Raw genomic sequence first — 27,023 nt, forward strand, 5'->3', positions numbered from 1 at the left:
ATTTTTATAGCCTGCCTCAGGACTTATCCCGAGGGCATGATTAAGACTACCCCAAGCCTGGACCCTTTCACGTTGGAAGCTCCGTTTGTGAACAAGGTCCAAACTCCTTATGTCATTTCTGATGCCATCACCACTTCCTTTATGGCCATGAGCAGTAGCATGCGACTGAAATCGGCCACGAAGTCGGCCAAAACTTGTGATTTGATCGTAGTCCTAGGTTTATATTCGATATCGAATTCACTAATTTCAATTGCCCATTTGGCCAATCGACCTGACAACTCAGGTTTGTGAAGTATATTCCGTAGTGGAAAAGTTGTCACCACGACTATCGGGTGGCATTGAAAAAATAAGGCCTAAGCTTTCGAGCACCGACTACGAGAGCTAAGGCTAATTTTTCAAGGTGCGTATAATGAGTTTCCGTCACCGATAAAATTATGCTAACATAATAGATAGGAGTTGCGTACCTTCGTCTTCCCGGACTAGAACGGTACTTATCACTACCTTTGAGACCGCTAAGTATATTTGCAACGGCTCGCCTTCCACCTATTTTGATAGTAACAAAGGGCTTGATAGATACTGCTTCAGGTCTTTCAGAGCCTGTTGGCATTCTAGGGTCCATTCGAAATTGTTCTTCTTCTTCAAAAGTAAGAAGAGGTGATGAACCTACTTAGAGCGGCTAGTCTTCCGTTAGCCTTTAGACTCCTTTAAAGTTTGTCAGTTGGTCTGGAATGTCCTCGATGGCTTTAATTTTGTTGGGATTGACTTTGATCGCCCTTTATGACACCAGGAAAGCCAAAATTCTGCCGGAGCTGACTCCAAACTCACACTTTTTAGGGTTAAGTTTCATATTATGCTTCCTTAGGATGTCAAAGATTTGCTGGAGGTACTTTAGATAGTCACGTGCGTTAAAATATTTAACCATCATATCATCTATGTAAACTTCCAGTGTTTTACCTATTTGCTTTTCGAACATTTTGTTCACGAACTTCTAATAAGTGGCTTTGGCGTTCTTAAGCCCCAAAGGCATCACATTATAGCAAAATGTGCCAAAATTCGTTATGAACAAAGTTTTTTCCTGATCCTCCGGGATAATTTTGATTTGGTTGTACCTACAATAGGCATCGAGGAAACTCATCAACTCGTGCCCGATCGTTGCATTAATCATTTGATCAATGTTTGGCAATGGGAACGAGTCTTTCGGGTATGGCTTATTCAAATCCTTATAATCTATGCACATGTAAAATTTATTGTTTTTTTCGAAACTATTACTATGTAGCTATTCAGTTGGGATACTTTACCTCCCGGATTTAACCGATATCGAGCAATTGAGTTACCCCTTATTTGACAAACCTATTTCTGACCTCGACAATTGGGTGCTTCTTTTGCCTTATCGGCGGGATGTTGGGGTCCAGGCTTAGCTTATGCATGGCCACCTCTAGCGGGATACCTGTCATATCCGCGTGCAACCATGCAAAACAATCAACTTTAGTTTCAAGAAATTCTATAAATCCTGACCTGAACTCGGGGTTCAGTCATGTCCCCAAGTGGAACATCCTCTCTAGGAACTTTTCGAACAAAGGCACTTGTTCGAGTTCTTCCGTCGTGCATTTGACCGCATCCATTTTTTCTGGTACCTGAAAATACCTCGGTACCTGGTAGGATTCCGATGACTTCTCCCTTTTGTCATCTTCGTTTGATTTGCTAGCAGGCACCGGTTCTTGTATTGCTATGCCACGTGTTCCTTCCCTTTACTGCCGGAAACCGAGATCGCATTCATCTCCCTTGCCGTCGATTGATCTCCTCTTATTTGTTTGATTCCCTATAGAGTTGGGAATTTCAGAAGTTGGTGGTATATTTATGGCACGATCTTCATCTCGTGTAGCCATGGTCTTCCAAGAATTATGTTGTAGCCTATGTCGCTATATACTACTTCAAATAGGGTAGTCTTCATGACCCCCTTGGCATTCGTGGTCAGCAAGATCTCCCATTGGGTTGTCACGCTTGTTAAGTTGAACCCCGCAAGGAGCTTTGTTACTGGAATGATGCTTCTAGTTAGCTTGGCTTGCTCCAACACTCTCTATTGAATGATATTGGTTGAACTTCCTAGGTCTACCAAAATACGTTTAATTTTAAAATCTAAAGCATTAAGAGAAATTACCAAGGCATCATTGTGCGATAGTAGAAGTTCATCAGTGTCCTCCTCTCTGAAGATGATATCATCCTCGGCGACTTCCCGGAGTCTCTTGCTATGAGTCACTAATACCTTTGTCTTTTTTGCTGCCGAAAAAGTTATACCATTAATCTCGTTCCTATGAAAATCATCGTTAATCAAGAAGGGTCTTCTCCTATCTTCGAGGGCTCTATGTTGTCCCCGGTTGCGGCCGTAGTTGTTTTTAGCCCAGCCACTTAAGATCTCTCTAAGATGGCCTTTTTTCATCAATGTCACCACCTCCTCTCGTAGATGTAGGTAGTCCCCAGTCTGATAGTTGTTAGTCCTATGATACTCGGACCATAGATTTGGATCCCTCTGGCTGGGATCATTTTTCATCGACCTAGGGAACTGTGCTTCCTTAGTGTTACTCATCGCCGATACCAGCTCCATTATGCTGACATTGAAATTTTATTCGGACAACCTGGGATATGTGGAGTCCCAGGAACCCGATACCTCTTGTCTTGTAATGACATATTATTCCGGCCATGGTCAGTTCTTCTATTGGGAGCGTACCTGTCTACCGACTGGAACCCTCTGTTGCATCCATCGTCCCTTTTGTAGGGCAAAAATCGGCCCTTAGAAGGTCGCCGATCTGCATTGAACTCAGCCTTCGATTTATCCTTATTCTTTTCTCGATCCCGAACCTTGGTCGATACTAGAACCCGAGCTGATCATCTTCTATTCTTATCTTTGACTCGTAACGATTATGGACATCTGCCCATGTAGTCGCCTAGAACTCGAGCAGGCTTTCTTTCAGTTTTCAAGAGGTGTTGGAGCTCCTCGGGTTCAACCCCTTAGTAAAAGCCTCAGTTGCCCATTCATTCGGCACGACCAGTAGCATCATCCTTTCTTTCTGAAATCTGGTCATGAACTTACGCAACAATTCGAACTCTCATTGTGTAATTCTAAATATGTCTGCTTTTTGGGTCTGGATCTTCCTGGCCCTAATATGGGCCTTGATGAATAAGTCTACGAGCATCTCAAAGGAATCTGTTGAATGTTCGAGTAAAAGTGAGTGCCATGTCAGGCCCCCCTTCGTGAGGCTTTCTCTGAGCTTCAACAGCAAGACTGACTCAATCTTCTGTGGAGCCAAGTCATTTCCTTTCACCACCATTATATAGGTGGTTATGTGCTCCTGAGGATACGAGGTCCCATTATATTTTGGTACATCTAGGATTTTGAACAACTTTGGAATCAACTCTGGTGATGCGCTTGGTTTTGAACGACAACTGGTGTATTTCTTTGAGACTGGGCCCTTTAGCACTGGTAGTGCGCCCAGAATTTGGTCCATTCGGGCATTTATTTCTCTCATAAACCACATGAACTCGATTTTGAAAGGATCATTACTATTATTGTTACAAGATCCGTTGTCGATCCCCCCATCCCCGTCGATGTCGACCTCACCCCTCGGAGTGTTGTTATCAACCTTTTGCGTTGTTGGATTTGTGGGTGCACCGAGAGGAACTGGACCTCTTCCATTTGCGTTGTTGGAAGCATCTGACAATGCTTGCCTTAACTCTGCCATGGCTTGGTCTTACCGTGAGAGATGACCCATGATAGCTTGTTGTTGTTCCTTCAGGATCCTCATGGTTTCTGCAACGTTCTCGTCTTCAGCGTCATCAGGAGTCGCCTCCCGTATGTATCGGGGATACTGCGCGCCATGAACCAGCATGGCTATATCCTCCTTGTTGCGGGTGTCGCTGATCGAATCCTCATGGTGAGGAGGATTTTCCTGTGCCTCAACATTGTGTGCGATGTTGACATCGTTATCTGCCATCTATTACAATTTTTGCTAAGAAACAAAGAATCAAATAGATTATTAATAGATACAAGGATCAACTCAATTACGCAACTATCTAAGCCCACAGTGGGTGCCAAACTGTTTATCCGTAAAACGGTACAGTTGAATTTATAGCATGGTTTATAGAATGCAAGACTTAGTATAGAAATCGAGATAAAATAGCAAACAACTTGGTTCCGGGAGCAAGACTTTTCAAGGCAGCAATAAGAAAGTCGTAAGATAGAAAATAAAGTATTATTTAGCTTGGAATAATGTGTAGCATAAGTTTATCAAAAATTTTGTGCGTTACAATGACGGTTGAAATCGCTATTTATAGCTAAACTTAGGGAACAAGGTCATAGGATCAAGCCCCTTTTAAATGACAATAATGAGGGTCATTGATGAATATGCAATAGCAGACTATGAATGTCAAAATTCTCTGTAACGGATGTGTATTTAATGCTAATGAATGTTCTTCACTTAATTTCATCTGGTGGCAAATATTTATTTGTGCTCGTTGATAATGTTCCCTTCGGGGTCTACTCGATGTCAACTGAAGTTGTTGTCCTCGATCTTGACTTCTATTCGCTTCGTCTTTCGTCTGTCCGCCAGTTCCATGTGTCACTGTATCATTTGAGTACTTAATGTGAACCGATTTCATCCTATACAACTTACTAGTTGTTTGAATTTTGTTTTTGTATTAAATATATAGTAGTAGTTAAACAATTTTATAATATTTGTATTTACTATTATTTATTATTGTATATTATTAATTAAATTTATTATTACGTAACAGTGAACGACTTATTTTACATAAAAATTAACTTGGAGTAGTGGTATTGTTATATTATTTTTCTTTTCCATTTTACTCTTATTATTGTTTAATAATTTCATTTACTATTTACCGCACTTTTTCCTTTTTTAACATCACCCCATTACCTTAATGTGTTTTCGTCCTATTTTAAGCCCTTCCTTTTTAAATTCATACTTAGCCTTTTAAATCTAAAGTCAACGAGCGTACAATATTTTTATTGATAGTTTCGTGATATCTGAAATTCTGAATCGTGCAACGGGAAGATGAGTAAATCATTGACCAATTTCAGTCAAATTTTAGTCTAACGGATGACCAAAAAACAAGTTACCAAATAATTTGAAGAGAATAAAGAATAATAAATTAGTTCATCCCAGCTTTGAGTGAAGAAGAGGACCATATTTTTACTGTTCCTTTTTAGGGTGCCTTCACTATTATTGATGTGCCTATAAAAAAAGACTAAGAGCATTTTATTATGATAAGACCAATGTGATCTCTTCCTTAAAGTGAGAGTGCCCATATGGGATGTTATTATTGAAATATTAATTGGATGGTTAATTAAATGATATAGTATTCACCGACAAAATGTTTGAATGGGAATGAAAGAGAAATTGGGACCCTTGCATGTGCCAAATTGGAAAAGTTGCTCTCGCCTATCATCATTCTTCTTGGTTACAAAGGCATGAATCACCGACACCTATGATAGGTTTTGAATAGGGAAAAAAATCCGTGATTAGTTGTGGCAAATGGGCGAATTGGATCGGATTTGAGCGAGTTGAAAACGGGTGAAACAAAAATGGGTAATCACCCAATTTGTCCATATTTCATGCGGATAAAAAATAGGTTGGATGATCCATGGACAAATTGAAAATGGGCTAACCCATATTATATGTAAAAATTGCACGGGGCGCCCTATTTGGTCGCCCCCATTTAACCTATATCCATTTTTTTTAAAACTTTTAACTTGTACCCACTTTTTAAACAATTTCAGCTCTCTTTCTCTTCCTCCTTCTCCCAGTGATCTCCATAGCTCTCTGGAACTTAACATTGATGTAACAATATCTCTCCTTCTGTGGCTTCACTCAATTCCTCAGAAGCCATCTTACTATACATAATTAAAATAATTGTAATGTAAGAAAACCTTTTTGTTATGTGGTTGATGTGGTTCAAAATATTTTTTTACGTCATTAGTTCAAATCTCAAATATATTTTTGCATTTCTCTGAATCCCCTTGACACCGTCTCCATTGTCGAGATGCTATGGTCAAGCAGAACCATAGTGCGTTCCTCGACGTTTGGATCCATAATAAATCAATGAAGCCATCTCCAAACTTAGAAGATGGAATTTGAAAGGTCAATCTTCCTCCCCCAAAAATAGAAACTTCAGCAGTATATAATCAAGGGTTTTAAAAACACTTCAGCTCTAGAGCTGAAGTTTGACAATTACAAAATAAAAACTTCAGCTCTAGAGCTGAAATTCGCCAGTTACAAACAAAAACTTCAGCTCTAGAGCTGAAGTTCGACAGTTACAAAACAAAAAATTCAGCTCTAGAGCTGAAGTTTGCCAGTTACAAAAACAAAACAAAACAAAAACTTCAGCTCTAGAGCTGAAGTTCGCCAGTTACAAACAAAAACTTCAGCTCTAAAGCTGAAGTTCGCTAGTTACAAAATAAAAACTTCAGCTCTAAAGTATTTACAAAACAAAAACTTCAGCTCTAGAGCTGAACTTCAAGCCCGACTACTAGAATGCTGAAGTTTTGCGTGATTGCCTTTGTTACTTCAGCCCCGTATGCTGAAATTATGCGGAAAAGCGGGTACGCTTGCAATTGTTTTTGCAAAGAGGGCACAAGTTAAAATGTGACACAAAAAGTGGGTATAGATGCAAATGCCCCATATTATATAGGTGCAGATTTTTCGTAAAAATAGTATGGACTAGCCAGTTTTTAGACTGGTAATTGAAAAATAGCCAGCGTTTGTAAAATCATTGAAACATAGACACTATTTTGCTGCAACACGAAAAATTCCAGCATAATATACTGGAGATTGGTGCACCTGTGTATGAACTTCCAGCATATTATGCTGAAACTCTAACACGCGGAAAGTTCCAGCATAATATACTGGAGATTGGAGCACCTGTGTATGAACTTCCAGCATACTACGCCAGACCGGTATAATATACTGGAACTCTAGTATATTATGCTGGACCAGTATAATATACTGGAACTCCAGTATAATATACTGAAATATTTTTCAGATTTTGAACAGTGTTTTCATTCAGATTTATTTTTACATGAAAAGTGGCTAAATTTTGATTACTTTTGAAATTGTAGCTATTTTTCAATGACCGCATGTAAATCTGGCTATTTTTGAATTTCTCCCGAATTTTTCCCTTCTAGCTTGTGAAAAGTATTCACCTCTACGTGGGCTTTCTCTTACAGAAGTCTTGCAATATATGATTAGGTTGCTGATTTGCTCTTTTCTTTTAGGTATAGTTGTTAGTTTGCAACGGTTTCCGGCTAGGACCATGGCTAGAGAAAACATAATGTTAGTGAAAGTACAAGAGGGAGTTAAATTGTAGCCTTTTTAAATTTCTAGTTGACTACTCTTCAGGTCTAGTCGACTTATGCGGAGACAGCCTGCATAGAACTATTAGTCCTTTCGATTTAAACAAGTTTTAATCACAATAAACAATAAAGGAACAGAATATGATACGAGAGCGATAAAGTAAATGACACCAGAAATTTTATACTGGTTCGGAATCAATGTGGTATCCTAATCCAGTCCTCTTGGGTTGCAAGAGTGTTGTCTTTTAGAGCTCTTTGTAAATTGAATTGAGTACAACCTTTGTGATTTTCAGCGATCACCGCCAACGCTGACAGGGTTTGTTTTCACTCGCTCACCAATAATGACTCTTTGGTTTTCACGCGCTCACCAAAGAAACGAACAATGACACAACCTCTTGGACACACTGCCTCTCCAATATTTTTATGTCTCTCTTCTCTCTTTTATGTACACAGTAAATCTACTAAAGTGAATTACAATGTTTGTTAAGAGTAGAATAAAGAACTTGTAGTTGGATAAACAATTTGTATAGAAGGCTGCGTGTTTTCTTCCTTCATGGAGCTCGTATATTTATACCCTTTTCAACTTGTTCTGGCAATTGGTTAATCCAAGGGAATTTTGAAAATTCTTCCAATCTTCCTTGTAGCTGTTAGATGATTGCTTCCTTGAATCTTAGGGTAATAACTTCTTCCAGATCTCTAGAACGTTGCTTGGATATCTCTTGCCAATGTAAACTTTCCTTTTGAAATGGACCATTTTAATTAAGGATCTTTTGCACTCTTTGAAATACCATAAATGCCTCTTGATTGCTGCTCCATTGTACTTCCTTAATTAGCAAAGTCACGATCCACTACTACCTTCACTTCCTTGTGCAATAGTTTTTATATTCTATAACCCTTCTTTCCATCCTCTGTGATTCTCTTCTTTGCTCTTGGAGATATAATTTCTTACTATAATATTGTAGTAAGAATATTCCATACGTAGTATGTTGTCCAAAACTTTAGGAAGCATTCTTCCATAATTCTCCAATGTTCCTTTAGTAGGTCTTGAAAAATAATCTCTTTCCATAAAATAGATTGTACTATACCCATAATATATTTTATTTCCATAGAAAATATATTATTCTCCCATTATATTGAATATTCCTTTCTTAATCTTGGAAAATAATATCTTTCCATAATATAAATTGTAATAAATTCATAATATATTTTCTTTCCATAGAAAATATATTCTTCCTTGTCCTTGTAGTATCTTTTCCATATAGTATCTTCCTTCTAAAAAATAATAGATCTTCTCCATAATTTTAGCAACTTTCCTTTCAAGGTGTTGAAAAGCTTTCCATCCATAATTTCCATAGATTCTTCTTCTGATATTGTAGTAAGCCATTAAATATTTGAAATTTCACTTTCATACATTATTCCTTCTAGATTAAATCTCTGAAAATAATCTCCCTTGATAAATTCTTCACAAGATATTTTCTTTCCCATATTTGTTTAGATCTTTACCAGCATTTTTTTTCCTGTACAGGAATAAGATTACGATAAGTAAATGTTCTTTGATTAATAATTATTTTGGTTTGTTATCATCAAAATTAATATGTGAAACCTTGGAGCTAACAATCTCCCCCTTTTTGATGATGGCAAACCATTAAGTACAAAATAAGAAATTTAATCAAAGACTTAATTAAAGTACAATAAAGATTACTTCACTGAAATGTCGAGATTTATCTTTCATTCATAGACGGCATGCCACGTAAAGGCTCTGTAACGACCCGGCCGGTCGTTTTGAGCTCTAGCACGTCGTTCAGCAGTTTGAGGCCAAGAGCAGCTTCACTTCAGGTATTATGACTTGTGCGCACGGTCGGAATTGAATTCCGGGAAGTTTAGAGTTGATTTGGAAAGGGAATTCTTATTTCGGAAGCTTTAAGTTGAAAGAATTGACTAAGGGTGGATTTTTGAGTAAACAACCTCGGAATCGGGATTCGAAGGTTCCAGCAGGTTCGTATGATGATTTCGGACTTGGGCGTATGTCCGGACTGGGTTTTGGAAGACCCAGAAATGTTTTGTCACCTATTGTGGAAGTTAACATTTGGAAGGAATTTCATAAGTTTGGGTTGAAGTGCATTTCAGCGTTATCGATGTCCGTTTGGGGTTCCGAGTCTGGGAGTAGCTCCGTATAGTGATTCTGGAGTTGGGAGCGCGATCGAAAGTGAATTCGGAGCTCCGTAGGTCATTTTGGAGTCATTTGGCTAAAGATAGAAATTTGAAGGTTTTTGAGAAGTTTGAGTGGACTTTTTGATATCGGGGTCGGAATCCGATTCCGAAAGTGGGAGTAGGTCGGTAATGTCGAATATGACTTGAGTGCAAAATATAAAGTCAATCGGACGTGATTTGATAGGTTTAAACATCGAAAGTAGAAGTTTGAGATTCTAAAGTTCATAAATCTTGGATTGGAGGTCGATTCATGATTTTAACATTGTTTGATATGATTTGAGGCCTCGAGCAAGTCCGTAATGTGTTTTAGGACTGGTTGGTATGATTGGTTGGGGTCCCGGGAGCTTCGGGTGGATTCCAGGTGGTTAAAGGATCGAAAATAGAATTTTGGAGAAGGCTGAAGTTGCTGGTTGCTGGTGTAACTGCACCTGCGAGGCTAGGGCCGCAGGTGCGGAGCCGTAGGAGCGGTCTCCGTATCGCAGAAGCGGTTAGAATGAAAGGTTCAGAGGCCGCAGGTGCGAAGGAAATCCCGCACCCGAGAGATCGCAAATACGGTCGGTGCGGCGCAGAAGCTGGCTGGGGCAGGAGGAGGAGGACCGTAGAAGCGGTATTGCAACCGCACCTGCGGAGCCGCAGAAGCGGCCAAGTGACTGCATGTGCGGAAATGGTTGGAGGCAGTGAATGTTTTAAAAATCGGGATTTGGCCATTTTCTCTCATATTTTCTTGGCTTGGGAGATTCTTAACAATAAGGTAAGCTATCCCCACCTATCTTGAGTTAAATACATTGGTTATGTACGAATTTGAGCATGAAATTGGTAGAAACTTGGGGTTTGAGGAAAAACATAGAAAATTGATATTCTTGGAATATGACCACGATTTTGGGTATGAAATTTAGAGTAATTATATATTTGAGTTCGTGAGGTTATGGGTAAACTTATCCTTCAAAAAATTTTGGAATCCGGGCACGTGGGCCCGAGGGCGTTTTTGTCAACTTTTGGATCGGGGTTAGGAATTGTTATAAATTAGATTGTAATGAGTAATTGAGCATATATTAATGGATTTGCATAATTAATGGCTAGCTTTGGAGCATTTAGCATCGATTCGAGTTTTCAGAAGGGCGTGAAATGCCGATTATGGATCTTCGGAGCGAGGTGAGTCTCCTTTCTAACCTTGTAAGAGGGAATTATCCCCATATGTGAAATAATTGGTTATGTGCTCCTATTTATAAGGGCAACGTACGCACGAGGTGACGAGAGTCCGTGCGTAGCTACTATTATGTGTAAGTCCGGATAATCTAGGACCCAAAAGCATGCTATACTTGGAATATTTGTAAACTCGTTGACAGTTTGAATTGCTTAAATCACGTCAAATTAGTAAATAAATTTCTAAAAAAAGATTAAACTTCATTTTATTAAATTGTTAAAAGAGAATTGGCTTTCTTTGGATAATTGTTCTATGTTGACTCCTTGGTTGACTGTCTGTGCGTGTTCAATTTTGGAACTGGCCGAACGCCTCGGTAGATTAAATAGATGCATCTATGGTTCGCGCCATTCGACCCTCTGGCAATGCACAGTTTAAATATTATTGGATCGGGCCATACGACCTCGGTATGATTTACGCATGCTTGTATTGCTTGCCTTGAAACTTATTAAAGTTGTTATTGCCTCTTCCCGGTTTGAGAATATTTGTCTAAACGATGAAAAAGAAAATTTGGAAATTTTTTTAAAAGAAAGAATTTCTTATTTGTTTCATTCCATTGAATTACAATCATATTTATAAAAATCACCGATTTGCTATATTATTGAGATAACATTATTGGACCACTAGTAATTGTCGAAGTCGACCTTTCATCTTTACTTCTTCGAGATTAGGCGGGATACTCATTGGGTAGACGTTATTTTCGTACTCATACTACCCTTCTGTGCATTTTTGTTGCACAGGCATATGCATCTCTAGTGGCCTAGTGGGCGTAGCAGCATGGTTGACGCGGAGACTTAGGTGAGCTGCACTTCCCGAGACGACCCGCGGGCAGCAGAGTCTCTTCCAGATTATTGTACTTATTTTCTGTCCAATTTGTATTACGGACGGTTGTTGTATTGTATTGCTTCCTAGAAATGGCTCATGCACTTGTGACACCGGGTTCTGGGATGTCTATGGAAGTAATCAGTATTTTGAAATTGTTAAAGATATCATTATTTATTCAGTGGAAATTTATTCCTTATTGTTTAAACGTATAAAATAAGTGATTTCAGAAATATTTAAAACAAGAAGTTACTAGTTATTTGTTGTTGGCTTGCCTGACAATGGTGTCTGACGCCATCACGACCCTTAGTGGATTTTGGGTTGTGACAACATGGTATCAGAGCACTAGGTTTCCTTAGGTCTCATGAGTCATGAGTGAGTCTAGTAAAGTCTTGCGGATCGGTACGGAGAAGTCTGTACTTATCTACGAGAGGCTACGGGGAAGTTAGGAGCACTTCCCTTCTTGATTCCTTATCGTGCGGTTTGACTCCTTTGAGGCTTATGCCTTTATTTCCTTCCTATTCAATCTTATGCGACGCGAATCGCTTGCTATAAATCGAGAATTGAAGAATTGTAATAGTACTATCAATGTGGTGCGAGATGCTTCTTCCTGAATAGTTGATTGGGCTATTGTCGTTGCCTTGCATAAGGATATCTTGTCATTTCAGCTTAGTAACAGTATTCCTGAGAGCTTTGAGGCTATGCATAGATTGCTATGATGTCATGAGTGGTTATCGCACAATATTGACTTGATGGTAGGATACTAGCCTATGTGTTGGGGCGGTGAATGATTTGAAAGGAAGTCTACTTAGTGTATGATTCAGAGATCGTATATCTCATTTCCGGCGGAGGAAAAACAATTGGCCTATGAATGTCCAAATTTGGGGTAGTGGAGTAACGAGACTTGGTATTTTCGAGCGTGGTGGAATTTCATCTGCGATGTAGTGTCGTCGTCCTCAATTGTATGTGGTGGGTTTGCCGGTGTTATGGTCTTCTGCAATTCGCCTTTGGGGTAGGATATTGTGAAATAATATTGGAGAAACGACAGTTGGATATTGCGGGGTGCGGTGGTTCAGGATTGAATTGGTGTTTCTAATGTCAACGGCTCGAGAAAAATAATCCTCGGAAAGGTTTAAAGTTAGTAGCGATTTGTGGGTTCAAATGCTATGAAGATTGATTTTATTAAGGCAACAACCGAGCAACAAAGTATGAGGAAGGACATATGGGAAGTGTCAAGCGGTGGTTAAAATTTCTAGAAGGCCAGGTATAAGAAGCAAAGGTCGAGTAGTCGACTAAAGGGGTGAGTTTCGCCAAAGGGGGAGAGTGGCGGAGTTGTATATGGGCTTGTGGTAGGATGACCACGCACCTTAAGGAAAGTTGGAGTGATTTGGGAATTTTAGTGATTGGTGATTTGGGCCTGCGGATTGATTTGAAGTATGGACTATAATGCGGTAGGAGATTTGATATAACGGAAAGGAGCTGCTTGAAATGAAGGGGGATACAACCTAACTTTGAATTGGAAAGATGTTGCCGCTCAATTAATTGATATAAATGAGGGGTGAAGGGATTTGTGCAGCTAGAGAGTGTGCTCGGACTCAGGTGGGTTATCTTCTGTGAACGGGTCAGTGGTCGCGTGGTTGGCGAAGCTTCTGCGAAGAGTCCTACGGGCTACCCAGTAAGAAATCGAACCTAGGAATGTTGCGAGAGATTCAGGGTGTTCATGGAATGCTAACAGAAGGATTTTCTAGGAATTTGGAGGTGGATTTCGCAAGGCTATAAAAAGTAAAGAACCTTGGTGGGTTCCAAAGTTGTGTAATAGTGGCTTCAAGCTAAGTGGGAGAGTCCCCGCCTACGGTTGGATTGTCTGGTCGCCTATTTGTGAGATTTTTGGTTATTAGCATATTGATAGGCTATTTTAGCTACGGGAAAAGAACATAAGTGGTAATTTGAGAAAAAGAATTGTTAAAGGTATGCTATGGTTGACCTTATTGGCTCATGTTCAGACTTGGGGAAGGATTCAGGATTTATGCCTTGTATAGATGCAGGTTTCAAGGGAAGTGATTCTCCCGGGTGCTTCATCGAGAGGGTATTCATGGTCTTGAATATTCATGGAGTTAATTATATTCGGGGCCAAGTCAGAGCGGGTGGCTCTCAACAACGGTCCTAGTGGATTCAAAGGGGGTAAAGTGTGGTGCCTAATGATTTCTAGCCTATAGGTACGGCTAAGAATCAAGCTTTTGTAGCAGCTTATGAGAAGAGGCCCAGAATGTTCTATGATATTTTAACTTGCAGTGTAGCATTTGGGAGGTATGAAATGGTTCATGGGATTTAAGATAGCATGGTCTCGCGATTCAAGGTCACTAGGGATGAGTACGGATGGAGTGAGCTATGTGTTGAATGGTATTATTATTATTATTATTATTATTATTATTATTTCAAAGGCAATCAAGGATAAATTGGGCGAAGATAGATTGGCTAGCCATAGTTGAGTTGGCATATTGGTGGTAGTGATCAGTTCCTTCAGCGTGATCAAGTTATGCAAGTGATTGTGACGAAATGTGTGAGGCTTGTCGGCTACCGTAATTGATGTTATTCAGAAGCATTCTACTGTTATGGCCTATTATGTAAAGGCGGATCCCGGAAGGGCTATGGTGGCTTAGACCACCACTTAGAGATTGGTATATTCTACGGTTATGAGAATTCACCTGTGTGTTACTACGATTTTCCTGAAGTGAGTTAGGTGAAAAGTTTTTATATGATGAAGCGTTAACCTATTAGTGGTTCCGGAGTTATGATGAAAATCCTGTTCTATCACATATTGGCATAATGGGTGCAGTAAGTGGTATGAAAATTGAAGTAAGGATCAAGGTTGCAGTTCGGTGTTGACAAGGATGTCACGGGCTCGGATGAGCAGGAAGGGAGTTTCGATGTTTAAATTAATTTGGTATTGTCCTCAGTGTCACCTGAGATTGGTGCTTTGTGAAAAAGGCTTTGCATCCTGGTTAAGGATTCTTGATCGCTTTTCAGCGTTAGTGCGGCCGGTGGTTTGGATGTACAGACCTGTTATCTAATACGGAGGAGTTGTGGGAGCGTGCCCCACAGGAAGGTTGTATAAGTGTGTCATTGATTGAAGAGTTAAACCAAGTATGAAGATTGTGGTGATGACGTTAAATTGAGAATTGATGCCTGAAGGGCACTCGGTCTATTGGGTTGTGGATTGTGGAGGATTACTCCAGTTAAGATGGTTGTTCTTGTGTGTTATGAGAAAAATGGGAGTTATTATGGAACTTTGAAAGGTTATTAGCCTAGTTTAGTGCGATCAGAATCAGCTTGAGGTCTGTGGATGGATTTAAATGTGAATATGGGCCTTATGTCAGACCGAATGTGTTCATTTCAACATAGCGCTCCTTATGGAGGAGTATTCAGACATGGGGTGTTATTTCGTCGTCGGCTATTTAATGTAATGCTATATTGTGCCATGTGAGTTGTGAATGACTCGATAATTTTTTATGTAATGAGGTTCCACGTAACGATGGTGATATATGAGCAGAATGGCTCTTGAGATTTAGATCGTATATCGCACCTCAGTTGTGCTTGAGTTTGTAGCTTATAGTGCTATATGTCTCCCCAAGGATGGTATTATGCACTTAGCGTGCTTGTGACCGATATTCGGTATTTGTTGTGATGGGCGATTTAGCTCGATGTATATCATCTTATGTGAATTCTATGTGTGGATCGGGTGGCGCGCCACCATGGGTATGTTATTTGGATTGGGTTGCATGCCGCAATAGGATGTTGAGTACAGTTTTCTATATGCTATTTTTGTATGCTTTGTTTCCCATTTTCTAAGGAAAGTCCATATTAGTGCATGAGTTGAGTAGTTCCTTCCAGAGTTTGTTTTCCTTTGTATCACGTTCGAATTGGTAGCCTATCGACACATTGCGGCATCACATAAGGCTTTTGATCATGTCCGGGGTGGCTTACTGCCTGAGTAGTTCGTACTGAGTAAGACGAGGCTATTGGATCTAGGAATAGTGCAGTCGGATTATATGAAGTATATTAAAGAGCAAAGACCATTATTTGGTTCAGAATGAGGTGATGGCTCTTGTCAGGAGTATAGACCCAATGAATTGTTGATTCAGCAGTTGGTTATAAATTTCTACACATCTCTTCTATCATGGCGGTATTGTAAGAGTTAGAACAAGACCTATGTATGCCATGAGGTGCAATGAGAGCATCAGATTCAGTGAATTTCGACTAAATGGATCAGAGAATGTTATTGTGGTCCTGTAAGTAAAGTGGTGTAGAATGTGAATTCAGCTAAGGTATGCAGTCATGTTTTGGTGCTGCGTGTAGCGATTGATACGGTGAGCGTATGTGGGAAGAGGCCTGACAGAGAATTCCGGACGTTGGAATTTGGATCTAAGCTTATTTGCTTGAATAAAAGGGAATATCTTCAGAATTGATCGAGCTAATGTGCTCAACTGGGTTGTAGTAGCACGGGTAAGTGCACGAGGTGTTAAACAGTGATTTCGGGCAACCCTAGCATAGTTCTTAGCACGTTCGAGGATGAACGTATGTTTAAGTGGGAGAGAAAGTAACAACCCGACCGGTCGTTTTGAGCTTTAGCACGTTGTTTAATAGTTTGAGGCAAAGAGCAGCTTCACTTTAGGTATTATGACTTGTGCGCACGGTCGGAATTGAATTCCGGAAAGTTCGGAGTTGATTTGCAAAGGGAATTATCATTTCGGAAGCTTTAAGTTGAAAGAATTGACTAAGGGTGGATTTTTGAGTAAACAACCTCAAAATCGGGATTCGAAGGTTCCAGCAGGTTCGTATGATGATTTTAGACTTCGGCGTATGTCCAGACTGGGTTTTGGAAGACATGGGAACGTTTTGTCGCCTATTGTGGAAGTTAGCATTTGGAAGGAATTTCATAAGTTTGGGTTGAAGTGCATTTCAGCGTTATCGATGTTCGTTTGGGATTCCGAGTCTGGGAGTAGCTCCGTATTGCATTTGTAACCTCGTTGACAGTTTGAATTGCTTAAATCACGTCGAATTAGTAAATAAATTTCTAAAAAAAAAAAGATTAAACTTCATTTTCTTAAATTGTTAAAAGAGAATTGGCTTTCTTTGGATAATTGTTCCATGTTGACTCCTTGGTTGACTGTCTGTGTGTGTTAAATTTCGCAACGGGCCGAACGCCTCGGCAGATTAAATTGATACATCTATGGTTCGCGCCATTCGACCCTCTGGCAATGCACAGTTTAAATATTGTTGGATCGGGCCGTACGACCTCGGCATGATTTGTGCATGCTTGTATTACTTGCCTTGAAACTTATTGAAGTTGTTATTGCCTCTTCCCGGTTTGAGAATATTTGTCTAAACAATGAAAAAGGAAATTTGGAAATTCTCTATAAAAGAAAGAATTTCTTACTTATTTCATTCCATTGAATTACAATCATGTTTATAAAAATCACTGATTTACTATATTATTGAGATAACATTATTGGACCACTAGTAAGTGTCGAAGTCGACCTCTCATCTCTACTTCTTCGAGATTAGGCGGGATACTCATTGGGTACACGTTGTTTTCGTACTTGAACTACCCTTCTGTGCATTTTTGTTGCACAGGCATATGCATCTATTGGCCTAGTAGGAGTAGCAGCATGGTTGACGCGGAGACTTAGGTGAACTGCACTTCCCGAAACAACCCGCGTCCAGCAGAGTCTCTTCCAGATTATTGTATTTATTTTCCGTCCAATTTGTATTCCGGATGGTTATTGTATTGTATTGCTTCCTAGAAATAGTTCATGCACTTGTGACACCGGGTTCTGGGATGTCTATGGAAGTAGTCAGTATTTTGAAATTGTTAAAGATATCATCATTCATTCAGTGGAAATTTATTCCTTATTGTTTAAACGTATAAAATAAGTGATTTCAGAAATATTTAAAACAAGAAGTTACTAGTTATTTGTTGTTGGCTTGCCTGACAATGGTGTCCGGTGCCATCACGACCCTTAGTGGATTTTGGGTTGTAACAGGCTCCCCTTTACTCTAAGTGTTCCTTCGTCATGCTCTCCCTATCTCCATACATTCTACCTTTTTCGAACTTTTGTACACATTATTTTCTCCCCCTTTTGGCATCATCAAAAGGGTGAAGGAACTTGTAGGTAATATGCAAGTAAAGTATAACTATAACTTATAATCATTCAGGGAGTTATAAAAAACATGTAGTAATAATTCCCTTTAAGAGTCGTAAGCAGAAAGAAAAATCTAACAAAATTTAAGCTAGTTAACATCTTTTAATCCGACCAAAATATTCAAAGTATTAACCCAAAGCTAAAAAATATTGAAATGTCATTATAGGTAGACAAAAAGAATTCTAGACCACAGAAGAACATCATTTCACATGATTGAAAGCTTAGTAGAGATTAAAAACCTCACAGAAGACTTGATTTTTCCAAAACATTATTTAGCATATAAGACGGTGTAATCTCACATAGTCTCTTGAAAAACGCTCGATGGTTTAAAAAGATTAAGAAACTTTTGATATCCTTACATGTTAAACTTTCAAGAAAAATTTGAGCAAAGACTTAAGACTCTTAGAAAGATTACAACATATTAATGCTTACAAGAGTCAAGAAATGGTCATATATTCATATCACCAAAAATAAGGATCGGGATCATTCTCATGAAAGTCGTTATCCTTTTCATGACATGAGAATATTAAAAATCTCCATCCCATTTTTATTTCATTCCACTTTGTTGCCTGCAAGGTTTGCATCTGAAAATATTCTACTAGATCAAAGTAATTAGTTCTTGCATACAGTAATCCATAATTTAGAATCAACCAAAGATCTTTTGTGGCACTATAAAGAGATATTATGGGATGAGGTATACCAAAATATTTGTCATAAAAATGCAATAAAGAGCCGGTCATACCTTGATACTTTAATCGATCGTTGGACTTACTAATTTTCTCCTTGCTTCGCATTATTTGGAATGTGAAGATAAGGTAAATTCTCCATTATACTCATTTCCAACTCGATCATCTACCATAGGCTTAAAAATGCTTGACATACTTTCGGTTAGTATTACAAAAAATATGCTCTTATAATTACATCTTTGGAAAGAATAATGATCAGATGATAAACATAAATTTGTTTCAAATGGTAACTAGTCTTAGTCACATGAATGTGATTAAAAAAACTATCAATTCCAGAGAGATGCTAGAGAATAATGTTATGCAGTTTTTAAACCATTTAAAAAATATTCAACATCCATAAAATATTTTACAAACTTTGTAATAAGCACATGAAAAATGATATTCTAACAAAACTCTCAAGGAAGATACAAACCTTCTTGTTGTGAAACCTTGGGCTACACATAATTTTTACAACTTTACCAGTCTTATCCGCTTTAGATATCCATGATTGCAGCTCATTTGCTTGGTACTGGATTTCCATACTGTTGATTCTTTCAGCTTCACTCAACAAATCTTGTATTACTAGAATCCAACATTCATCGTTTAATGCTTCTTCATGACTGTCTAGTTCAACTAGTATAGATGTGTCACTAGTAATTTATTTCAAGCTATCTACTGTAATTCTCCATCCTTATTCACAAATTGCTTAGAAAAATATTAGTATAAAGAAAAACACGCATGATGAGATTTCTCTACAACTAATGAATAAGAAATATGCCAAGAGTCTTACCAAGACATTTGCAACCAAAGGAAATAAGATAACCAAAAAATTAATTTTTCTTCCTTCCCATAGCTAAGACAGAATTTCATTCAAGATAAGATCCAATGTAAATATTAAAGCATATATAGGTCAATGATGACAATTTATGCAAAAATAATGCTTTCTTTTCAAGTTTGCGTTCAATTCAGGCACCAAACTAAATAAGAGAAGAATCATGTATGATAAAGAAATTGTCGAACAAATACCATAACTTATATCTATAATCATCATTTTCTTATTAAGGAATATAACCTAAGCAAAAGTGTGGATAAACATCAATAGAAACATATGCATGTACCTTCCAAGCTTTTGAGTCTTAGGATGGTCGAGAATTTCCATATGTGCACAAGTAACTGAGGCATCAAGGTTAAACAATCTTCTCAAATTTGAATGAAATATTGAAACTAAGAAGTAATTCTCTTCACAAGTTATTTTAAGCTCACAACTACATGAAAGGAATACATGCATGCATGCTTGCTTATCCTAATGCTTATATAAAAGGCATGGTTCATGCAAGATATTCGTTCTTATTCAAATATCTAAGTCACAGATAAGATTAACACCAAACATAATAGTAGTATGTTGCAGCTAGTCGCTCAAGCAATATGTAGTTGTACATAACAAAAAATGTTACTAGATACATATCACCTTATAAAGCATCCGAAGGATTTTGAATAACCTTTAGTGATACCAATCACTTAAGCTTTACCATCACATGTAATAGCTCCTTCATCATTTGTAGAGTATGTATGAATGTTGAAGCATCTTTAAGCATGTGCCTTGACGAGCCATTATGCAAATTTCATTTATCCCTTTTTATGGTTGGACTCAGAATTCCTGCAAAACAAATTAATTTATTTTTGGTACCCAAATCTTTTTGGGTCCTTCATGGTTAGTAGATTGAATAATTCGAGATGCATGTAACTGTTTTGGTCTCCAAATATATTTTGATCTAACATAACTTTTGTCATAATTACATGCAAATACTTTATGTCCAGAATTGCCACAATAGTGGCATGTAATATGAGAAGAGGAGTGTTTAACTGCAGCTGCCTTATTAGTTGACTTGGAGCTTTCCTCAGTCAACTTGTTCAAAGTAGGATGTTTACCAGTAGATCCCTTTTCAGTCGACTTATAGCTGTTAAGCCAAGGAGACGACTTTGATCGATCAAAATAGTGGCTGGGGGATTTGTGCAAGCTGCTTATTTGTTTGCGAAGCTCAAAATTTTCTTCTTAAAGTAAGTTGTTCTCCACCAGATATTCTTTAAGCTGAGTATCCCACTCATCCTTTTCATTTCTCAACTTGTTATATTCTTCAAGTTGGATCTCCCAATCTTTCTTCTCATGCGTCAACTTCTTATATTCTTCAAGTTGGATCTCCCTATTCTTTTTCTCCTTCCTCAACTTATTATATTCATTTAGAACTTTCTTAAAGTCATTGAGAACCAATTCGATATCATCCTGCAATTCATCACATTTATCGCAATACGTAATAGGAGTGGGGCATACCTTGTTAATTTCTCCCATTGCCATGAAACATCGATTCTCCATTCTTTCGTGATTGTTTTCTTCTTCATATTCATCCTCGTCGCTCCAAGATTTGTGATTCTTTTTCTTGAGATCACAATCCAAAATAGCATTAAAGCACGCCTCATCAGTTTCTTCTCTTTTCTTGAGACATATGTTTGTCATTTCTTCTTGATCATCCTCGTCGCTTCAAGTTGAGATTCTATGGGTTTTTTCCTTTATGCTGGGACATTTTAATTTCATATGTCCAGGTTTACCACATTTGTAGCAGCATATGTTCTCTTGTTGTTGAACCTCATTCTTCTAATTTTTTGATGATTCTGGATGGATTGAGATTTTCTATTTTGTTTCTTTCTACTCTTCCTTTTTCTCATCTTGGATATCACGGCATTTTCAGATTCTTCAAGAGTTGATTTGGATTCAATTTCCTTAACTTTGTTGGCGTCCCCATGGATATTTTCCAATCTATCCCATATATCTTTAGCAGTCTCACAGGTGGATATTTTCTCATATTCTTCTTCACTAATCACACAATAGAGCATGTTGATTGCTCTAGCATTTGTTTGCATAATATCCAACTATTCTTTTGTATAGTCAAATATGGATTCCCTTTTTACAAGTTTCTTTCCATCACTATTGTTCGGAATAGGTCTTGGTCCATTCTGAATAACTGGCCAGGCTCGATAATCTATTGATTGGACATAAGCCTTCATTCTTTCTTTCCAATGGCTATAGTATTGACTATTGAAGTACGGTGGCCTTCTTGTTGAGTATCCCTCTTGAAGTATAGTTCCAATAATTTGATGACCTGCCATGGATCTTTCTCACTTGCTGTTAAGCAAAAAGATAAAGATGTGAGACCTGTTATGATACCAATTGAAAGTACAAGATGGGGGAGGTCATGAATTGTAGCCTTTTTAAATTTCTAGTCGACTACTCTTCAGGTATAGTCGACTTATGCGGAGACAGCCTGCACAGAACTGTTAGTCTTTTCGATTTAAACAAGTGTTAATCACAATAAATAGTAAATGAACAGAATATGATACAAAAGTGATAAAGTAAATGACACCAGAAATTTTATACTGGTTCGGAACCAATGTGGTATCCTAATCCAGTCCTCTTGGGTTGCAAGAGTGTTGTCTTTTGGAGCTTTTTGTAAATTGAATTGAGTACAACCTTTGTGATTTTCAGCGATCACCACCAACGGTGACAGGGTTGGTTTTCACTCGCTCACCAACAACGACTCTTTGGTTTTCACGCGCTCACCAAAGAAACGAACAATGACACAACCTCTTGGACACACTACCTCTCCAATATTTTTTTATCTCTCTTCTCTCTTTTGTATACACGGTAAATCTACTAAAGTGAATTACAATGCTTGTTAAGAGTAGAATAAAGAACTTGTAGTTGGATAGACAATTTGTATAGAAGGCTGCGTGCTTTCTTCCTTTATGGAGCTCGTATATTTATACCCCTTTCAACTTGTTCTGCCAATTGCTTAATCCAAGGAAATATTGAAAATTCTTCCAATCTTCCTTGTAGCTGTTAGATGATTGCTTCCTTGAATCTTGGGGTAATAACTTCTTTCAAATCTTTAGACCGTTGCTTGGATGACTCCTGCCAATGTAAGCTTTCCTTTTGAAATGGACCATTTTAATTATGGATCTTTTGCATTCTTTGGAATACCATAAATGCCTCTTGATTGCAGCTCCATTGTACTTCCTTAATTAGCAAAGTCACAATCCACTACTACCTTCACTTCCTTGTGCAATAGTTTTTATATTCAATAAGCCTTCTTTCCATCCTCTGTGATTCTCTTATTTGTTCTTGGAGATATAATTTCTTACTATAATATTGTAGTAATAATATTCCATGTTGTAGATCTTGTCCAAAACTTTAGGAAGCATTCTTCCATAATTCTCCAATGTTCCTTTAGTAGGTCTTGAAAAATAATCTCTTTCCATAAAATAAATTGTACTATACCCATCATATATTTTCTTTCCATAGAAAATATATTCTTCTCCTGTTATATTGAAAATATTCCTTTCTTGATCTTGGAAAATAATATTTCCATAATATAAATTGTACTATATCCATAATATATTTTTTTTCCATAGAAAATATATTCTTCCTTGTCCTTGTAGTATCTTTTCCATATAGTATCTTCCTTCCACAAAATAATAGATCTTCTCCATGATTTTAGCAACTTTCCTTTCAAGATGTTGAAAAGCTTTCCATCCATAATTTCCATAGTGTCACGACCCCGGTTCGCCCTCCGTGAACCATCGTGATGGCACCTACTCTCTACGACTAGGTAAGCCTAAAAATGAGAAAAAATAAATCAATTTGCGGAAGAAACAATTAAAAACTGAAATATTAAAGTAAAACAGTGTTTAAAAGTGCTGCTCGGCATACACAATACCAACTCTAAAAAATTAATACATTTCCCAAAACCCGAAATCTCATGATCACAAGCCTTTGAATGTCTACAAGAATCTAACTCCAGAATGTCTAACAAAGAAAAGAAAAATACAAAAAGGCTAATACAAAAGGGAGAGTAGAAAGGGACTCTTCGGTCTGCGAACGCGGCAGATATACCTCGGAGTCTCTTCAAGCACCTCGTCTCAAGCGTGATAAGTCTGAGTAGAAGTACCTAGATCTGCACATGAAAAATATGTGCAGAAAGGGTATGAGTACACCACAGAGGGTACACAGTAAGTGCCAAGCCTAACATCGGTCGGGTAGTGATGAGGAAGGTCAGGGCCCTACTGTGGTTAAACAAAATATAAAGTTCAACAGTGTAGAATAAGTAATATAAATAAGTACAACAGTAAAAGCAACACATGATATAAGGACAACATCAACTACTACAGAGGCAAGGTAAACACAAAAAGAAATACACTTCAATACAAAGATAACAACCGGGGATGTCCCATGATACTGTCCTATATTCCCAATTATAAATATCTAGTGGATCTCCCAGGATAATGTCCCGTAGTCCAACTCATAATGCAAGGGGATCTCTCGGAATATCGATCCTGTGTGTACCCTCCTCTAGAATCAACTCCCGAAGCCCATCAACATTGGGTACACAAATCCGACCCTACATCCTCAATACCCCGTCATCACCAATAGTCACATCTTTGGCATCACCATGCTGAACCTTGTCCTTGAGGATAAGCAAATGAGGGTCATCATATTGACGCTCCCTGATACGATCAAGTATGGAAGACCGAGAAACCATGCAAGGTAGAACCCGACTAGGCTCCGAAATATCCAATCTCACAAACTGGCTGGCTAAGGCCGGAACATCCATCGACATGGGCCTCTCCGATGCTGGTAAATAAGACAAACTCCCCAAACTCTCTGGCCGGTGACTCAAAGCATCGGCCACCACATTGGCCTTGCCTGGGTGATACAAAATAGTGATATCATAGTCCTTCAGCAACTCTAACCACCTCCTCTAGCGCAAATTAAGATCCTTTTGCTTGAACAGGTGTTGCAAGCTCCGATGATCAGTATAAATCTCACAAGGAACACCGTACAAATAATGGCGCCAGATCTCCAGGGCATGAACAATGGTAGCTAACTCTAGATCATGGACATGGTAATTCTTTTCATGTACATTTAACTGTCTGGACGCGTAGGCAATCACCCTACCGCCCTGCATCAACTTTCATCTAAGGCCAATACTCAAGGCATCACAATAGACCATATAAGACTCCGAACCTGTAGGCAATATCAACACTGGGGTTGTAGTCAAAGCTGTCTTGAGCTTCTGAAAGCTCACCTCACACTCCTCTGTCCACTGGAACGGAGCACCCTTCTGGGTCAACCTGGTCATAGGGGCTGCAATAAATGAAAACTCCTTAACAAAACAACGGTAATAACCCGCCAACCCAAGAAAACTGCGGATCTCTATAGCTGAGGATGGTCTGGGTCAACTCTGTACTGCCTCTACCTTCTTTGGATCCACCTGAATACCCTCACTCGACACCACGTGGCCCAAGAATGCCACGGAGTCCAACCAAAACTCGCATTTCGAGAACATAACATAATAACTTCTTTTCTCTCAAGGTCTGAAGCATTGTCCTCAGGTGATGCTCATGATCTTCCCGACTTCGGGAATACACCAGAATATCATCAATAAAGACAATGATGAATGAGTCAAGATACGGCCGAAACACACTGTGCATCAAATGCATAAAGGTTGATGGGGCATTGGTCAGCCCAAATGACATTACAAGGAACTCGTAATGAGCATACCGAGTCCTGAAAGCAGTCTTCGGGATATCTGGCTCCCGAATCTTCAACTAATGGTAACCTGAGCACAAGTCAATCTTAGAAAACACTCGTGCGCCCTGAAGCTGGTCAAACAGATCATCAATACGAGGCAAATGATAATGGTTCTTCACTGTAACTTTGTTCAACTAGCGATAATCAATACACATACGCATAGAACCATCCTTTTTCTTCACAAACAAGACAGGAGCACCCTAAGGTGATACACTAGGCCTAATGAAACCCTTATCAAGTAATTCCTGTAACTGATCCTTCAACTCCTTCAAATCATGAGGAGCCATACGATACAGAGGAATAGAAATGGGTTGAGTGCCCGGCAACAGATCAATACCAAAATCAATATCTCTATTAGGAGGCATGCCCGGAAGATTAGTTGGAAATACATTAGGAAAATCCCGTACTACTGGGACTGAATCAACTAAAGGGGTATCAATACTGACATCACTCACATAAGCTAGATATGCGTCACACCCCTTCTCAACTACATGTTGATCCTTAAGGAAAGAAATAACTCCACTGGGAATGTGATATAAAGTACCCCTCCACTCAACACGCGGTACACCTGGCATAGCTAGCGTCACGGTTTTGGTGTGACAATCAAGAATAGCATAATGGGGAGACAACCAGTCCATGCCCAATATAATATCAAATCTACCATGCTGAGCAACAATAAATTGGCTCTGGTCTCAAAACCACTAAGAGCAACCAAACACGACCAATAAACACGGTCCACAATAAGAGAATCTCCCACAGGAGTAGAAACATAAACAGGGGAACTCAAAGAATCTCGAGGTATACCCAAGTGCAGACCAAAATAAGAAGACACATAAGAGTAAGTGGAGCCTGGATCGAATAAAACTGATGCATCTCTGTGACAAACCAGTATAATACCTGTGATGATAGAATCGGAGGCAACAACCTCGATACGTGCAGGAAGGGCATAGTATCTGGCCTGGCCTCCCCCTCTAGGGTGACCTCTACCTCCCCGACCTCCACCTCTAGCTGGTTGAGCAGGTGGGGTAGCAACTGGAGCGGTAACCATAGCCTAAGAACTTTGCGGAGCACGCTGTGGCTGAGAAGTCTGTGGAGGTGCACCCCTTTCTAAGTCTGGGGCAATCTCTCACCATATGGCGTGTATCACCACACTCAAAACAAGCTCTGAGAGGATGTGGTGGCAGTGACTGGCTCGGGCCAGGTCTGCTGGACTGACAGTTGAAAGCACCCCGCACAGGAGGTGCAATAGATACTGGAGGTGCATAATAAGGCTCCTGGGGCCTAGGAGGAGCTGGAATACCACTGGCTACTGGAAGAGCTGAATGAACGGGGCTCATGTAACCCCTACCATGACGATCTGCAGCTGGGGTACGGGCACTAGAATAATGGCCCGACTCTCGAGACCTCTTGGCCTCCCTCTCCCTAGTATGCATACCCTCAATCCTCCTAGCAATGCTTGATTACTGTGATTTCTACATGTTTTATGCCCATTCTTACCTAAGCTTTGTGCATTAACTGCTATAAATTTGCCCCAAAATGCTTACAAGTTGCGCTTGATTGCAAGTTTGAACGACAAGATGACAAATACCAAAGATCGGCTCAAAAAGGAGTGAAATCTGCCAAGTGTCAAAAGACAACTGAAAGGGGGAACAAAATGACCTGTGCGGTCCGCACTGTTTTGTCACGCGCCCGCACAGGAGAGTTCAGAGGCTGGGCATTGTCAAGGTCAACCTGCGCGGTCCGCACTGGTTTGTCACGCGGCCGTGCAGGAAAGTTCACAGGCCATGACATTTTTAAGTCAAGAAGCGCGGTCCGCGCCCCTTTCCATGCTATCCGCGCCTAAGAGTGTCAG

The 27,023-nt window shown here is 39.2% G+C and overlaps 1 protein-coding gene across 1 annotated transcript; it reads right to left on the reverse strand.

Moving 5' to 3' along the window:
* Positions 1–2,077: 2,077 nt before the first annotated feature.
* On the reverse strand, positions 2,078–2,602 carry LOC142170289 (uncharacterized). The gene has a single exon (XM_075232168.1). The coding sequence runs from the start codon at positions 2,600–2,602 to the stop codon at positions 2,078–2,080; it is 525 nt and encodes a 174-aa protein (XP_075088269.1).
* Positions 2,603–27,023: the final 24,421 nt, after the last annotated feature.

This window comes from Nicotiana tabacum, chromosome 16, assembly GCF_000715075.1.
Source record: "Nicotiana tabacum cultivar K326 chromosome 16, ASM71507v2, whole genome shotgun sequence".
NCBI lineage: Eukaryota > Viridiplantae > Streptophyta > Magnoliopsida > Solanales > Solanaceae > Nicotiana > Nicotiana tabacum.